The sequence below is a fragment of the Globicephala melas genome, chromosome X, assembly GCF_963455315.2.
Source record: "Globicephala melas chromosome X, mGloMel1.2, whole genome shotgun sequence".
Lineage (NCBI taxonomy): Eukaryota > Metazoa > Chordata > Mammalia > Artiodactyla > Delphinidae > Globicephala > Globicephala melas.
The window spans coordinates 99,896,253-99,914,723 of record NC_083335.1 but is presented as its reverse complement, the minus strand read 5'-3'; the positions used below and the strand labels follow the sequence as shown (position 1 = coordinate 99,914,723).

At 37.2% G+C, this 18,471-nt stretch overlaps 1 protein-coding gene across 3 annotated transcripts in view; it reads right to left on the bottom strand.

Annotated features, from left to right (window-relative positions):
- TAB3 (TGF-beta activated kinase 1 (MAP3K7) binding protein 3) overlaps positions 1–18,471 on the bottom strand; it is a 101,503-nt gene that overhangs the window by 10,871 nt on the left and 72,161 nt on the right. For all 3 annotated transcript variants that reach the window (XM_030844436.2, XM_030844437.2, XM_060292599.1), the window contains 4 exons: positions 14,889–16,350; positions 13,846–14,006; positions 7,836–7,929; positions 4,355–4,438 (listed from right to left, as the gene is read on the bottom strand). In XM_030844436.2, coding sequence (XP_030700296.1) covers positions 4,355–4,438; positions 7,836–7,929; positions 13,846–14,006; positions 14,889–16,350 — 1,801 coding nt within the window. The remainder of the gene's footprint in view (positions 1–4,354; positions 4,439–7,835; positions 7,930–13,845; positions 14,007–14,888; positions 16,351–18,471) is intronic.

Here is an 18,471-nt window from a genome sequence, read left to right as displayed (position 1 = left end):
TCACTTTGCTATACATCTGAAACTAACACAACATTGTAAATCAACCATACTCCAATAAAAGTTAACAAAAACAAAACTCATGGGGATCAGAAACCAAAAATCTACAACAGATACACAAAAGAGAAAAAGCAATCCAAACACAACACTAAAGAGAAAAAGCAATCCAAACACAACACTAAAGATAGTCATCAAATCACAAGAGAACAAAAGAGGAAAAGACGTGCAAAAACAAATCCAAAACAATTAGGAAAATGGCAACAAGCACATACATATCAATAATTACCTTAAACGTAAAAGGACTGAATGCTCCAACAAGGAGACAGACTGGCTGAACGGAAACAAAAACAAGACCCCTGTATATGCTGTCTCCAAGAGACCCAATTCAGTTCTAGGAACACAGACTGAAAGTGACAGGATGGGAAAAGGTATTCCATGCAAATGGAAGTCAAAAGAGACCCAGAGTAGCAATTCTCATATCAGACACAAGAGACAAAGAAGGACACTACATAATGATCAAAGGACCAATCCAAGAAGAAGATATCACAATTGTAAATATCTATGCACCCAACATAGGAGCACCTTAATAAGGCAAATGCTAACACAGCCTTCAAAGGAGAAATTAACAGTAACACATTCATAGTGGCAGACTTCAACACCCCACGTACATCAATGGACAGATCATCCACACAGAAAATCAATGAGAAAACACAGGCCTTAAGATGACACATTAGACCAGATGCACTTAATTGGTATTTATAGAGCATTCCATCCAAAAGCAGCAGAATACACATTCTTCTCAAGTGCACATGGAACATTCTCCAGGCATGCTGAGCACAAACTGAACCTCAGTAAATTTAAGAAAATTGAAATGATATCAGCATCTTTTCAAACCACAACACTATGAGATTAGAAATCAACTACAAGAAAAAAAGTGCAAAAAACAAACACATGGAGGCTAAACAACATGGTACTAACCAACCAATGGATCACCGAAGAAATCACAAAATGCTTACGGACAAATAAAAAAAAAGCACAAAGATCTAAAACATATGGACACAGCAAAAGCAGTTCTAAGAGGGAAGTTTATAGCAATACCATCTTACCTCAGGAAACAAGAAAAATCTCAAATAAACAACCTAACCTCACACCTAAAGTAACTTGGAAGAGAACAAACAAAACCTAAAATTAGTAGAGAAAGAAATGAGACAAAGAAAAAATAGAGAAGATCAATGAAACTGAAAGCCGGTTCTTGGAAAAGGTAAGCAAAATTGATAAACCTTTAGCCAGACTCATCAAGATAAATAAAACTAGAAATGAAAAAGGAGAAGTTACAACAGACACCGCAGAAATACAAAGCATCCTAAGAGACTACTACAAGCAACTCTATGCCCAAAAAATGGACATCCTAGAAGAAATGGACAAATTCTTAGAAACGTACAATCTCCTAAGACTGAAGAAATAGAAAATATGAAGAGACCGATCACAAGCACTGAAATTGAAAGTGTGATTAAAAATCTTCCAACAAACAAAAGCCCAGGACCAGATGGCTTCACAGGCGAATTCTATCAAACATTTAGAGAAGAGCTAACACCTATCCTTCTCCAACTCTTGCAAAAGATAGCAGAGGGAGGAACACTCCCAAACTCAATCTACGAGGCCACCATCACCCTGGTACCAAAACCAGAGAAAGATGTCACAAAGAAAGAAAACTGCAGGCCAATATCACTGATGAACATCGATGCAAAAATCCTCAACAAAATACTAGCAAACAGAATCCAACAGCACATTAAAAGGATCATACACCATGATCAACTGGGATTTATCCTAGGGATGCAAGGATTCTTCAAGATCTACAAATCAATCGGTGTGATACATACATTAACATACTGAAGAATAAACCACATGATCATCACAATAGATGCGAAAAAAGCTTTTGACAAAATTCAACACCCATGTATGATAAAAACTCTCCAGAAAGTGGGCATAGAGGAAACCTGCCTCAACATAACAAAGGCCATATATGACAGACCCACAGCAAACATCATTCTCAATGGTGAAAACCTGAAAGCATTTCCTCTAAGATCAGGCACAAGACAAGGATGTCCACTCTAGCCACTTTTTTGGAAGTCCTAGCCACAGCAATCAGAAGAAAAAGAAACAAAAGGAATCCAAATTGGAAAAGAACAAGTAAAACTGTCACTGTTTACATCATACTATACATGGAAAATCCTAAAGATGCCAGAAAACTATTAAGAGCTCATCAATGAATTTGGTGAAGTTGCAGGGTACAAAATTAATACACAGAAATCTGTTGCATTACTATACATGAACAATGAAAGATCAGAAAGAGAAATTAAGGAAACAATCTCATTTACCATTGCATCAAAAAGAAGAAAATACCTAGGAATAAACCTACCGAAGGAGGTCAAAGACCTATACTCTGAAAACCATAGGGCACTAATGAATGAAATCGGAGATGACACAGAAAGATGGAAAGACAGACTGTGTTCGGATTTGAAGATTCAATACTGTTATAAATGACCACACTACCCAAGGCAATCTACAGATTCCATGCAGTCCCTATCAAATTACCAATGACACTTTCCACAGAATTAGAACAACAAATTTTGAAATTCGTATGCAGACACAAAAGACCCTGAATAACCAAAGCAATCCTGAGAAAGAAAAACGGAGCTGGAGGAATCAAAGCTACAGTAATCAAGACAGTCTGGTACTAGCACAAAAACCGAAATATAGATCAGAATAGAAAGCCCAGAGAAACTCACACACCTCTATGGTTACCTAATCTATGACAAAGGAGACAAGAATATACAGTGGAGGAAAGACAGTCTCTTCAGTAAGTGGTGCTGGGAAACCCGGACAGCTACATGTAAAAGAATGAAATTAGAACATTCTCTAACACCATACAGAAAAAGAAACTCAAAACAGATCAAAGACCTAAATCTAAGACCAGATACTATAAAACTCTTAGAAGAAAAACATAGGCAAAACACTCTTTGACATAAATCACAGCGATATGTTTTTGGATCCACCTCCCAGAGTAATGAAAATAGAAACAAACAAAAAAACCCCCAGTGGAATCGAATTCAACTTAAAAGCATTTGCACAGCAAAGGAAACCATCAACAAAACAAAAGTCAACCCCCAGAATGGGAGAAAATATTTGCAAATGATGCGATCGACAAGGGATTAGTCTTCAAAATATACAAACAGCTCATGCAGCTCGATATCAAAATACAAACAACCCAATCATAAAATGGGCAGAAGACCTAAACAGACATTTCTCCAAAGAAGACATACAGATGGCCAAGAGGCACAGGAAAAGATGCTCGACATCACTGATTATTAGAGAAATGCAAGTCAAAACTACAATGAGATATCACCTCACACCAGTCAGAATGGCTACCATCAAAAAATCTAGAAACAATAAATGCTGGAGAGGATGCGGAGAAAAGGGAACCCTCCTACACTGTTGGTGGAAATGTCAAGTGGTACAACCACTGTGGAGAACAGTATGAGGTTCCTTTAAAAACTAAAAACAGAACTACCATATGTTCCAGCAATCCCACTCCTGGGCATACATCTGGAGAAAACCATACTTTGAAAACGTACCTGCACCCCAATGTTCATCGCAGCACTGTTTACAATAGGCAAGACATGGAAGCAACATAAATGCCCATCGACAGAGGAATGGATAAAGAAGGTATGGAAGATGTGGCACATACACACACACACACACTGGAATATTACTCAGCCATAAAAGTCTTAAAAAATGATATAAATGAACTTCTTTACAAATAGAAACAGACTCACAGACTTCAAAAACAAACTTACAGTTACTAAAGGAGAAAGATGGTGGGGGAGGAATAAATTAGGAGCTTGGGATTAACATATACACAACTATATATAAAACAGATACTCAACAAGGACCTACTTATAGCACAGGGAACTCTACTCTGTAATAGAGTTCTGTAATAACCTACATGGGAAAAGAATCTGAAAAAAGAATGGGTATATGTATAACAGAACCAAATTCACTGTACACCTGAAACTAATGTAACAGTGTAAATCAACTATACAAAATAACAATTTTTTTCAAGTTATTTTTTACAAAATAAATTGTATATCGTATTTTAGTTACCTTTGACCTCTAGGAGTTATTTAGTACTTTTTAGAAATTAAGGTTTTGGGGACATTTCATTATTGCCACAGTAACATCAATAGGGTAACTTTTAAAATGCTATCTCTAATGGAAATTTCTTCAGCTTTTTAGGTGAACTGCCAAGGAATTTTCATATTCATTTCTATGACGTCTGTGACATTTCCCTACTTACCTTTTTTAGGTGGCTTGGGTGGTACAACTGGACCAGGTTCTATGTTGTCATAAAAATTATTCATAGCTTTTGGATCAAAGTTACCTATAAAGAAAATAAAATCAGCAAGCATTTAGGACTTTTTCTCCTGTTATTTGAAATTTTTGTTGAGGAAAATATGGAAATAAACATGTAAAAAGGGGAACTGTTTTTCCAGGGTTTCAAAAATCATTATACTATCCTACCCTTCTCCCACTGAAACTGTTTTACCGTTTTGAGAAAATACTCAAGCAAACTACCACTTCAGTGTCTTTCTACAATGTATCACCTAAAGGAACATTTTTCTAACTATAAAGCTCATCTCTTTACACAGGATTAAGTATGTGGCGCACATAGGGAGGTAAATGAAGAAGAGAAATAAAAGGATGACAACTGTTTTCTCTGTTTTGATTTTAATGAACAAAACCACGAGAAAGCTCACGTTTATGTCTTTCATATTAACCTTAAAATTTTATCCATTATAAATTCAAGTATGGAAGAAGCTACACATAAATTTACCAAGATTAATCAAGTTGTTATGATAGCAGCAGCTCAGGGATTCCTATCTTCAAGAAAAGGAGAATCTTAAATGTTCCCTACAGACTTATCAATAATAAAAGATGATATGCTGCCAATTTCAGAATAACAGATAGAACAATCTCACCTCTCTCAAAATGTTCACTCCCTGATACAGTGTCTGTTTCAGCCCCTTCTCCTGACATGACAACGGCAAGGTCAGTTTTGATCCAATGCCAACTTTGGGTCCTACCTTCACATCTGTGAACCCATCATCACAATCTGCCAGTTCTGCATAATTCCAGTTAAGCTTTGAAACTGTATACATGTTTATTTACAGAGGATGATATGTGGTACTGATAGTTCAAATATATTGGATCTCTTGATTTCTAGACCTAATTTTCTCCCCCAACAAAAGTTTTCCTCACCAAAACCAACAATGAAGCTGCTTTTCATCAACTCGCGCACTGATTTGTACCTAATCTAAATGCCCTGCCCCCCAAAATGTCTAGATTCCTTCTCTGGCTTAAAAATTTAGGCTGAAAACTCAGTATAAAATTTTTCCACAGGATGGAGGAGTACAATTTAGTATAAAATGGATATATTTGGACCCCTTATGAAGGGAGATTTAGAACTGCTTAAGCACCAAAAAAGAGCTCTTTGTTGCCCAACAGACACCAAAAACACAGCTCTGCGTTTATAAAACCTCAGTAACAGTTTTCCTTGCAGGTACTATACACAAATGCTTTTAATCCATTTAGATATGCTATTTTTAAATAAGTTTCTGAAAATAATTCCTGTGATGGCTCATGAAAGCCACAATGCTATTTCATTTATTAACTAGATCTTTTTATGCTTTAAGATGCTGCATAAGTATTTCTTCAATTACTTAAGTTACAGCTGATGATCTAATTTCTAGGTCCCATAAGGCTTACTAAAAATATCCCAACCAAATGTTTCAGTGTTTCTTGTTTAGCTTCAAAGAACACATTAAGCAAAAAAATTGATGCAACCTTCTAATATAGTAGCAATAGTTTGTCTAACCCCCACGCAGTAGTTCTTTCATTGCTTAAAGCTACTAGGCTGTAGAGTCCCCTAGGCTTCTGAAATTAACTTCAAGGGTACCCAACCAGATTGCTCAACTTTCACATGGAAATGTGCTTCTGTCTATTGTTCAGAGAGTTCCGTATCTTTTTGGTTCCCCTGCTTCTACTGTATAATCTTGCCTTAAAATGGCAACGGGGTACTTTAAAATACAGTAGAAGCTCTCTTAGCTGCCATAATTAAGAACAGTTAAGTGGTGGTGGGGGAGGGGTGGCTGACTAAAACGGAATTCTTAAGAAAAATTACACGCCAACTTTATTATTTATTTTTGGCTGCACTGGGTCGGTTGCTGCGTGCAGGCTTTTTTCTAGTTGCGGTGAGCGGGGGCTACTCTTCTTTGCAGTGTGTGGGCTTCTCATTGTGGTGGCTTCTCTTGTTGCAGAGCATGGGCTCTAGGCGCGGGCCTCAGTAGTTGTGGCTCGCAGGCTCTAGAGCGCAGGCTCAGTAGTTGTGGTGCACGGGCTTAGTTGCTCCGTGGCATGTTGGATCTTCCCGGACCAGGGCTCGAACCCGTGTCCCCTGCATTGGCAGGCGGATTCTTATCCACTGTGCCACCAGGGAAGCCCAGGCCCACTTAAATGTAACAAAACATATAAACATAGCAATATTTTAATGTTGGACCAAGACCTTTTCTTTATGTATCTGTTGACCAGACTTCTTATATTGTCTTTCTTAAATTAACTACACCCATCATGATGATCTAAAGCGGGGGTGGGCAAACTTTTCCTGTAAAGGGCCAGATAATAAAAGTTTTAGGCTTTGTGGACCTGTAATACAGTTGTAAGCCCTCAACTGCTGTTGAAACACAAAAGAAGCCCCAGACAATATGCAGACAAATGGGTCTGGCTATGTTCCACTAAAACTATTTACAGAAACAGAGAGCAGGCTAGTTTGCTGCACCCTGATCTATAATTCCCTGTTTTGATTTTAGAATGGAGCAAAAAAGATACTTTAAGAACATTTGAGAATAGAATCCTCTGATTTTCCTCTGTAATCATTTTCAGTTGTTTACACCCATATCTCATTCACAGTCCCTATATATTTCTTTTTTAAGTGTTTGCCTTTGAGTCTTTAAAAAGCAGTTGCCTATGGCTTTTATAGAAAGAGCAGCTTCTCCTGCATTCATGTCAGTTTTGAAAACATTATGCCAGTTACAATACTTCTGTAATTTAAACGGGTTTAAAAACAGGCACAACTGACTCTTGGTAAGCAGACAATTCAGCTGATGCGAGCAATAGTACAGAGACGTGCCAGAATGCAGCCTCTCCTGGCTGTGTATTTTACAGAGGAAAATGAAGAATATCTCTAACCTGGCAAGTAGGGTAAATCAAAGTCAATTAAGCGAGCTTCTACTGTAGTATACTTCTATAAGACAGCCAAAAAAAAAACCCCAAAACAAAATATCTAAGATAGAGTTGAATGTTTTCATGTAACAGATAACATAAAAAACCGCATATGGAACTTATTTTTAAAGTGAGAAATCTGATGTTCTGATTTGGGATCCCTATTTTTACAGATAACTTAGATGACTTATCACATAATATAAATCTACTACGTTTTAGAATTAAAATATTCACAGTAAATGACTAAAAGAGGATAAATACAGAGTAACAACATAAAACAGTCTAAATGGTAAGAACTTAATGATGAAGTTGCCAAAGTAATACTATTTTTTGATCACCCAAATCTGATCTATGACCATGGAGTGAGGGATCTCTACCAGGACTGTGATCTTTTAAGAGAGTTTTTATCCATTATATCTGTAAAACCAAAATGATTGCTATTTAAGCAGCTTAAAACACCACACTATTACTTATGGTTTACCAAATAATCAAGTCTATACCTCTAGATTGAAGGAGGTCAACTTCTTTCAGTGTACAGTCAACATTTATCTGGAGTTGTCTGTTCATGCTTCTCAATCTTGTCATTTCCTCAGGCTAGTAAGAAAGGACCCAAAATAGCAATTGTGGGAAAGTCATTATCAAGCCCAACATTTAAGAACTGCTATTCACGTTAATCGTTCTGATTGGTTATTACCAAGAAAATGGCCCTAATCCGTTAGAGGACATGTTTAAGAAGTCCTGTATGTTTTTCAAGGAATAAAGTGGTGACATCAATATGGCCACATATAAACAAAATCTGCATATAATGTGGCGGGGCTGTAATACTACACTATGTTCTCTCATACAAATACTACCATATTTTAATCACAAAGCATTGAGAGTATTTTACGTCTACGTTTTCATGGTAAGGGAAACTAAGAATCAACTTTTTAAACAAGCAACGTCCACGATTTTAGTCTCGTCAAGGCTGGTAAAAATTACCACAGTACTAATTTTAATTAATGCTTATTAATTGTCAGGCACTATGTTCACCAGAATTCTCTCATTCTTTCCTCAAAACAATCTTCCCAGGTAAGTACTGATATCACCCCCAATTTATACATGAGAAAGCTGAGGCACAAAGAAGTTATATCATTTTCCCAAGGTTATAAGAAACATAATTGATAAAGCCAGGATTTATATAGAGGTCTTCCGTATAAACTTCTATAGAAATCTTTGTCTTTTTTTCTAGATCAAAGGAAGCTATTAATCTAGTACATGAAAATTTCAGAAACAAATGGATTCCATTCTTCCTCCAACTCTGTTTCCTTCTGCCTTGACCTTTCCAGCCCAGCCTACTCCCTAGGTCTTTCAGGGGCATACATGAGACTCTGAAATGTGAAGAGAGCCCTATTTTTCAGTTAAATAAAGCTTTTTGGAAGCTGCTACTTCCCTCGAGATTCTGAATTTCCTTACTATTTACATATATGTACAGTAAAAAACAAGAGTTTAGACTCCAGAGGCATGGGTACTGAATCCTTCAGCACAGCACAGCTATTAACCCAGTTACTCAGGTGATTTCAACTACATGAAGTAAAAGATAAATATCTGCTATGATAGGAAGACAATACTGTTAAAAACGTAGTTTTGCTAAAAACTAAATACAAAAGAAAAATAAGCAAAATGGGTTATCTTAATTACCAATAATGCAAAATATGCTGTTAGGACATATTATCAGAATAACTGGGAATGCCCATTACATTAGCAGGTGTCAAAAGTTTTAAATGATTTAACAGGCAGAATATAATAAGAGCTACAATCCCTTAGAATGCTAGGGGAACAAAAAAGTCATTGAGAAATATTTATTAGGGACTGCTTTCCTTTTCTCCTTCCTAGGGGCAAACCATGTGATGTTAACATGCAAAATGCTTACACCTTGTAATTAAATATTAAAAGTTTAAAACATATCTGAGCATTTATATTAAAGATAAAGCACTTGGTCAAGGGTTTCAAAGAGTGATGCTGTCTTCCTAGGAATATGTGAAAGAACCTATTCTTTTCTTTGTAGAATCACTGGGAAAGTACCTAAAGGAGCAAATCCTTCCTATGTATTTGCAGGGGGAAGGGAATGTTTCAGCCACAGCAGTCCTGAATAGTGAAGCTCTGTAACTAAGTATGGAAATATTATAATATACTTTATACTCAAGAGGCTACTATACATGGGCTTATAATAACAAAAAAGCTCTCATCACCACGCTCATTTCCAAAGACAGTAGAACCACTGGAACTTGCTAAAACTAAGAGTTTATCTGTAAGATTCCTATGTCTATCTTCATAGCTTCTGATTGAGGGAAAAAAAGTTGTTTCTGAAACATTACTACCATTTGTCCAAAAGTACACGGTATTTTCATGGGGGAGGGGGTTTCAAGATTGGTTGTGTGTAATTCAGACTTGTTTGTAAAGTACCAGGATGTTTTATATCTGACCTTTCCAAGTAAAAAATTCTAAGCTTTTTTCCAAAAGGTGGCAGAAATACCCTGAGTCACCTGTTCCATCAGTTTAAGAAGTTGTCTCAGAGACCAAGGTCGAAGACCACTAATGTTCTTTCATGGTTTGGCCCCAGTTACGTGTCTGGGATTGTGGGTTGGTCCCAAAACCCAATTAATCAGGACAAGATGAATGAAGGGGAAAAACTTGTGGGAGGGAATAACTGGAAGCTCTCTGATTATTAAAATCTTATTTTTCCTTCAAGGTATAACTTAAATTTCCCCCTTCTCCATGAAAGTGTCCCATCTTTGAACCCTACTAGCAAAAACTAACATTTCTATCTCAGAACTCTGAAAGTACTTAATATCACTACTATATAGTTGGCCAGCACTTCTGATTTACTGTCTTACGTTATCTTTTCCCGCTCTCTCTCTCTCTCTCTCTCTCTCTCACACACACACACACACACGTACAGGTTCACAGACAGATATATGTATGTCTTTTCACATACAGATGTTGTTAAGAGATGACATCTCCCACAGCATTTAATAAAATGCTTTGCAAACAGGAGACTGAGAAAACTGATGGCCGTTATGCATCCTTCACTTCTGCCCTCCTTGGAAAGGTTATTTCACTGCCCCTCTATAATCATCTGCAACTGCACATATAGCTGGTCACAAACCTGCATTTCAGTTTCATGAGGCACACAGGTTTCTAACCAATTTTTTTATACACTACTTGGTAAGAAATTAGTTTGAAACGTAAAGGAGGCAATATGTGCTTAGCAGCAAAAAAGTTAATTCTCTTGTATAATCCTACACGAGTGGGACAATGATAGTGATACCCATATATTGAGCACCCACTTCACACCAGGCAGTTTACATATACTGCCTCTTTATCTTGACAATAATATTAAAATATACCTCTTATAATTCCCGTTTATAGATAGGGGAAATCAGATACAGAGAAGTTAGAACCAGTGAGTAAAGAGTTATTCTGGCTCCAGAGCCTATGTAGGCACCCTTTCAACTACATCATGGTGCCACGAATGAGCCTCTATGAACAAAAAGGGAATTATGACTAAATGCTTTATTTCTTAATTAATTTCCTACATAATATATACCCTTAATGTTATACATGTTCCTGAAGTTAAAAGGAAATCAAGTTTTTTCAAAGTATTTCAGATTTGTGTTATGTATATATATATATACCTAAAGCAGATTTCTCCAGTATCTTGTAAACAACATTTATTTTGTAAGAATACTATCTGTTGGGCATTGTATAAATTGTTTAATGTATATTATCTTACTTAATTCTAACAAAAATCCCATGAGATGGGTACTCCCCAGAAAACAAGCATAAAGGAAGTTGCTTATCCAAGGATATATGAGTGACACAGAAGGAGCAGAAAGAAGTAGGATTCAAATTCACACCTGCATTGAGAGCCCAGATCTTAACCACCAAGTATAATTGTTCTTCAGCCACGCATTCCTATTAGTCTTCTATTTTACTCTAGGCCTGGCAGTGGAAACACATGGGAATCACACACTCAAATTTCTCACCTCTCAGATATTATCACCCACATGAGCCACTAATCTCTGAAGCTGGGTGATGGCTACACAGGAGTTCACTATACTATTCTGCTTATTTTATGTATGTTTGAAACTCTGTAACAAAAAGTTAAAAATAAATTATAGCATAGGGCAGCAGTTTGACTAACTTCCCTCTTTTTCTAAAGAAGTCTCATCAATAAAAGCTCTCGTGTAAAATCTGGTTTTTTTTTAAAGCACTGATCTATGCTACCTTAGACAATTCTCTACTTCCAACAACAAAGAAATCAATAGGGCTTTAGCAGGGATTATTATACAGCAAGAAGTTGCTAAAGAAAGTTTACATGGTTATTTTAGAGAAATGACTTCTATGCTAAGAAAATCTGTTTATACTCTACAAGTACCTAAAGGACTCCAAAGTGCCCACCCACCACTGGTGGATTCCCATTTGGGTTATGTTCTTCAATATCTCCCCCAATCAGAGGATATAATTAAGATTTTGATTGGGGAAAAAAAATGAGGCATAGATGTGATTTACAGTATCATCTTTCAGTTAAAGAAAGCTTCGTAGGGCTTCCCTGGTGGCGCAGTGGTTGGGAGTCCGCCTGCCGATGCAGGGGACACGGGTTCGTGCCCCGGTCCGGGAAGATCCCACATGCCGCGGAGCGGCTGGGCCCGTGACCCATGGCCGCTGGGCCTGCGCATCTGGAGCCTGTGCTTCCGCAACGGGAGAGACCACAACAGTGAGAGGCCCGCGTACCGCGGGGGGGGAAAAAAAAAGATAGCTTTGTAATTTTCCATGTGTCTTAAGTAATTAAAACCCTTCCTTCTCACTTCTGATATTGACTATACTTAGGTATTTAGTCAATATTAGAAAAAATTCCATTACATTATTAAATATGCCTTTTTCTCAATAGTTAACTTCTCAGAAACTTCCACTGGTTCCCCATTACCAGCAGAATACAGTTCAAACACCTCCACTATTCTACCTATGCATATTAACCTGTTAAGACATCAGAAATCTCAGCTTAAATGAGGGAACTGTAAAGACTCCTTAAAGTCTGTCTTGACTTCAAGCCTTCATTACCTCATGCTCTTTTTCCCTTCTAAAATGCCTTCCCCTTTCCTCTATGCCTACATAGCAATACTGTACTGTTTAGTATTTTTAGGTTATGCTATAATACTGATTTTCATACAGTTATTAAAGGAAAAAGGTGAGTTCTAATAACCTTATGAAAATCAGATGAAAGCTAGAGACCTGCTTCCCATATAAACACACATATGAAACTCTGCATATAATTTCAGGGACTCACGGATCTCCTTTGAAGCCACGAACTTCAGTTAAAAACTTCTCTATGAGGGCATAGCTGCAGACATCCTGTCTGCAAGAGGCCTGACATATACACTAACTTCTCTAAACTTGTGCACTCTGAGAAAGAGATTACCCTTAGTTAAGAGACAGTAAGAACATGAGGAATGGCTCCATGAAAAAGTAAGAGATTAAGTTCAGCCCTGAAGAACAGACAGCATTTATACGTATACACAGAGCTTCAGAAGACCACTGCAGCAGGAGCGTAATGTGAGCGAGCAAAAAGTGTATTGAGTATACACGGATAAACTAGCTGATGTATGAGTTCTCTCATTACCCGTGAGCAGACACAGCACTTACCATACTGTATTACAGTTATCTACTGATGGGTCTATTTCTCCCACTAGCAGGTATACACTAAGCTCCTAGTATGGGACCACATTCATAAACTGTAAAAAAAAATGCTTGTTGAACGAATCAATGTTGAAAGAGGAAATGATAGGTTGGATCACAGAAAGCTTGTGATGCCACAGGATTTTAGGACACCTGTTTCCAATTTTTCAGAATTTTTAAAGAACTTTAGAACTCACAAATATTCACCAACATGTTAAAAATATATTACCGAATCTTTTCATGAGAGCAGTTCCTGTTAGGACCGCTGTTAATACTATTATCTTAGTTTCTACAATTATTTACACTAACCAAATTGCTCTGCTTTAAAATATTCTATAGTCAACACATTCCCAACATGCATATTCATCTTGATCTAACTCATGTGCATTAATGTACTTAGAAAAATAACTTTTAAATGTTTGAAAAATATATATACAATATGCTTAAAAGGATAAATGAATACATGAGAACAATGTATAAAATATTTGGTCAAGGTGTACTTTTCATTTCTATTCGGACAGAAAGCAATTTATAGTGAATGAGATGCTTTACCTTGATTATAACTGTCAGTATTTGAAAATAGTGATGAGTCTATGGAATTCACACGACAAAGAAAAATAAAGCATCAAATTATTTTGATGAGAAAAGAAGGCAGAAGTCCTTCATCCATTGTTTAAAAAACAGAAACAAAACCAAAACTGTGCCAGGAACAGAACCTAAAAGAAAAACAAACAGCCTGGACAGCCAACATGTCCACCTTCCTATCCATGCATCCTAATAGATCGTACTCACCGTTGGGATCGCAGTGGTGCAGCTGACCCTTCTGAGCCGTCTCTGCATCAGGTCATGCTCCATACTGTTAACTTCAGCCTTCAATTGCTCTAGCTCCTCTTTCTCAAGTTTCAATTGCTTTGCTAACCTCTCCATCCTTGCTCGCTGATGTAACAGCAAGGCTATAGCATTACAGATAAAGTCATTGCAGAAAGTAACATTGAACAAGTGACTGGGAAATTTCTATATGCATTGCTAATGTACGAAATACCTGTAAAGAACCCTGTCATTCAACTTCAGGTGACATTTACTCTCATGTCTTTCTAATGCTATTCTGCCTTCAAATCTGCTTTAATTTAGCTCTTGTAACTTCTGCCAAAATGACACCATCTGTACATTCCTCTTGTTCTACTGTATTTCATTTCCCCAAGATTCTCTTTAACTATACCTGTGTGCGTTTTAAACAGGCTCAAAACCAGGCATATTGAATTACAATCATAATTACTGCCCTTCTTATATACTGAAAGAATACTAAATTATCACATATCTTGAAACAAACTTTTAAAATACTCTATTCTCCTTATATTTAGTTAGGTCCACTGTGAACTAATCCAATAATGTTCTTCATTACCAATCCCACTTCTTATAAATATATTACTTATAAATATTACACCCTTCAGGCCATCCTCTTAGAAAATATTCAAATTTTTCACCTTGATAAACTTTAGTCCACCCTCTATGAATCTTTTTTTCCCACTCTGTAGTTTGTATTTTTGACAATATTGGTTTCACTTCTCTATATTTTTCTCCCAGTGAATGTTCTTCCTAAAAAAGAAGTCTTTTAGAGGTCACTATTATCATGCCTATATTTTTATATTTTAAAGCAAAGTCTGTAGATGATTCTGAAGCACTAACCCTATTCTTAATAGCAATGCTAGTGCCCAATATTTAATAAATACTAAACATTTAATTAAAATTAAACAGCTAATATAAATTATTTTATTTTGAATAGGAGACTGCCACCTCACCACAAAGATTAAATTTCAAAAAAAGGGTAAAATTACCTTGTGTATAGGCGTAGTCATCTGATCCAGAACTAGAACTTCTCTGATATTTATGGCTTCCCTTTTCTCCCCCAGAGCCTGGTATCACTGAAATGGGCTGAATAGGTTCTGGGGCTGCAGAACGTTCTTCTTGGTCCACTAAATTTAAAAGATTTTCAGTTGTTGCTCGGCCTACAGTAATTTTAAAAACTGTAGTTGGGTTTGGTATCATCCGAGGAGATGGTGATGGAGCGCAAGAAGGTCCAGTTGGCTGTGTATATGTAATATACACAGGATTGACACTAAATGGAGGTTTTGGTTGACTGGATATCCCTCTTGAAGGAGAACTTGAAGGTGGCGTGGTGGCTGTGTACAATGAGTGCTGATTCCGTGGAGATGGCTGATTACTGATAGGTGAAGGACTCCTATTAATGGCTGTCCCAGATCTCTGAGAGGGTTCGACTGTAATTTCTATCTTCTTCATGGATCCTTTGGGTAAGCTAGATGGTGTATATGGGAGATAGGCTACTGAATGACTTCCCTGTTTCTGATAGCTAGGAGGTCCTTGTTGATATGGATGGGGTGGAGTAGTTGAAGGACTAGGTGGCATAAAGACATGGGAACTAGGGTGGCCCAACTGGGATGGCTGTACTTGATGCTGTGGAGAGCTGAAGGGTGAAGGACATTGAGAAGGTGGTGGTGAATGGTAAGCAGGTTGAGGGATCTGCTGTTGTTTGGGAGAATACTGAGAAGGTTGATAGTTCTGTTGATGCGGATAAACAGGTAAAGGACGCTGGCTATAATGAGGCACTGGGCCCTGTGGTGAGGACTGCCATGGCGTACTCTGAGGAGTTTGTCTTCCTGATGAACTCTGAGATGTCTGTCTAATATAGATAGAACCAGGAGACCCATAAAGATTGCTTGGAATTTGTGGAAGAATTTGTAAAGCTCTTGGTACAGTCTGTCCAGAAGGGAGGTTCTGGGATACTGTAACAGTAATTGGATTTGTACTATACCGAGGTATGTGCATGTATGAAGGAGGTGGCGGTGGTGGTGGTGAAGGCCCTTGCATAGCAGATGGATTCATTCCTGTTTGAATGGAAGATGGCTGTTGAGGTGGCTGTGAAGGAGGAGTAGCTGCACTTCTGTTCTGTTCATTCATAAAAAATGGATTGTAGTTGGGAGTAGCAGCGACAACAGCTGGAGCTGAGTGTGGTTCCTGAACTAAACATATCAGCTGTTTGCCTGCTGCATGCTGTGGATCAATATGTCCATCGCTTGAGCTATGTACCAGTGTTCGACCACCGTTAAGTTGCACTCCATCTCCTGGGTGGTAGCTACTAGGAGAATGAATACCCAGGTTAATATGCAAAAGGCGATTTCTATTCATCCTGTTGTCATCTGGACTGTGGTATTCCATATATAAGTATTTGCTACTCTCCTGGGAAAGCGCGCGGCAACAGGCTTCAAGATTGTTGTTGTTCTAGGGGGAAGAAATGGTAAAAATAACATTGGCAAAATGGACAAATCCTAATAGTGGGAAGTCAAGCTTTGCCACAGAATTATGTAAATATAACTGTCACAGAATAAGTAGAGAACAGTATTTTAAACACAAAAAAGCTTTATGGTCATTGACCCTGAAAAGGAGATCCCAAACAATCCATATTATTTTACAGACATTTAGCTCACATAACTAGTACTACGCCGCTACTGCTACTGCTACAGAAATGTAAAGTACCTACTAATGAACACTGTGACTCAACCCCAACTTTTCTGACTCCAAATCCAGGACTCATCTTACACTTGTTGCATCTCAACAAATTAAAATGCTGGGCTAATCTTGGATTCACCACACTTGCTGTAATATATAAGTATAAGTAATATCCATCATTAATATTTAAACTGATAAACATGAAAATAACCATGCATTAGTTTTCAAAAGGTAATGAAACCCCAAACAGAAAAAAGTTATAATAAAAATTCCTAAAGACTCAAAACAACAAAAATTCTAAAGCAGCCTTTACTTTTCGTTTAACCAAAGTTAACCCTATCTAACTTCAACTGTCTGTTTCATTATGGAAGATTAAGTTAAAAAAAGATATCAGTATAAAAACAAATCCACTTTTTTTTTTTTTTTTTTTTTTTTTTTTGCGGTACGTGGGTCTCTCACTGCTGTGGCCTCTCCCGTTGCGGAGCACAGGCTCCGGACGCGCAGGCTCAGCGGCCATGGCTCACGGGCCCAGCCGCTCTGCGGCATGTGGGATCTTCCCGGACCAGGGCATGAACCCGTGTCCCCTGCATCGGCAGGCGGACTCTCAACCACTGTGCCACCAGGGAAGCCCCAAATCCACTTTTTGAATTACGGTTCCGTGACTTTGCCAAATTATGGTAATTTAACACAAAACCAGGTCTTCACTGCCTTAATGAAATTCATTCACACTCCCACAGTCTCAAAAGTTTTTACCCGCTCAAACGTAGCTTGGTAAACTTCCAAAATCTTTTAAAGATTTCAATTTTTTGAATTATATACACACACAAAGATGGTAAACAGCAAACTGACATTTTAGATGTTCCAAGTGACAGTAATCAAACTAATAAAAGGTTTCCTCTTTTGAAAATTTTAAGGTACTATAAGATAGTTTTCCATTAAAATTCAGAACTATTTTATTGGCCTAAAACACAATTATTCATTACCTTTGAGATAATCTATTGAAGTTTCCCAATTATCATGACCTTCTCCGTATTTCATAAATATATATACAGATATGCACATATACACATATTACTATATTCTAGGGAAAAGTACATTTTATATAAAAATGAAAGCAAACACTTCACTTCTGCGGAGAACCAAATAAAGGTAAATGTAAAACAGGACATAAAATGTTTGAATTTTAGAGCTGAGAGGACTCTTAGGGTTCCCATCTACTCCAACTCAACTCATTTACAGATGAGCAAAGAGATGCCTGGGAAGTTACATGACTTGATAACAAGCGCTTAACTAGTTAACTGGAGAGCCAGTTCTAGATTCTTGGTCTTCTGACTCCCAGTGCTCTTTCTACTATCACACAGTAATTTCAAGGGACAGGATGTTAGGCCAAAAGTACATTACTATACTGAAACTTTAGGAAGTAAAAGAAAATTCAGTCAAGCAAACCTTTGGAAAATGAATTCTCAGAAATTCAAAGAATTGCTTTATCAAAAACTCCATAATAACTTTTATCCTTCTCCTTATATAAAACTGTTGATACTAAAATTCAAGTACTTTTTAAAATACTTTCTGAGCCAAGGAAAAAAGTAATTGTTGAAATGTAAGAAAACAATTAAATTTGGGCTTTTTCTTATCCTGCTTGAAACCATGCTGATCAAGGGAAGGAAGACAGATATTAAGAGAGAAGACAGATATTGCTAGACACTATGCAAATTTGGAGCCAAAGGATTCAAACTGATTGCCAACAAGACAGTGTCACTGACAGATATCTGAAGGGGAAAAAAAAAGATTATTAGCTCCTTCAAGTTTTTTAATAAACCTATGGATTAAAAGGAGAACAAAAACTAGAGTTTTATTTGAAACCTAAGCAGTAACAGACACTTCACTATTTAA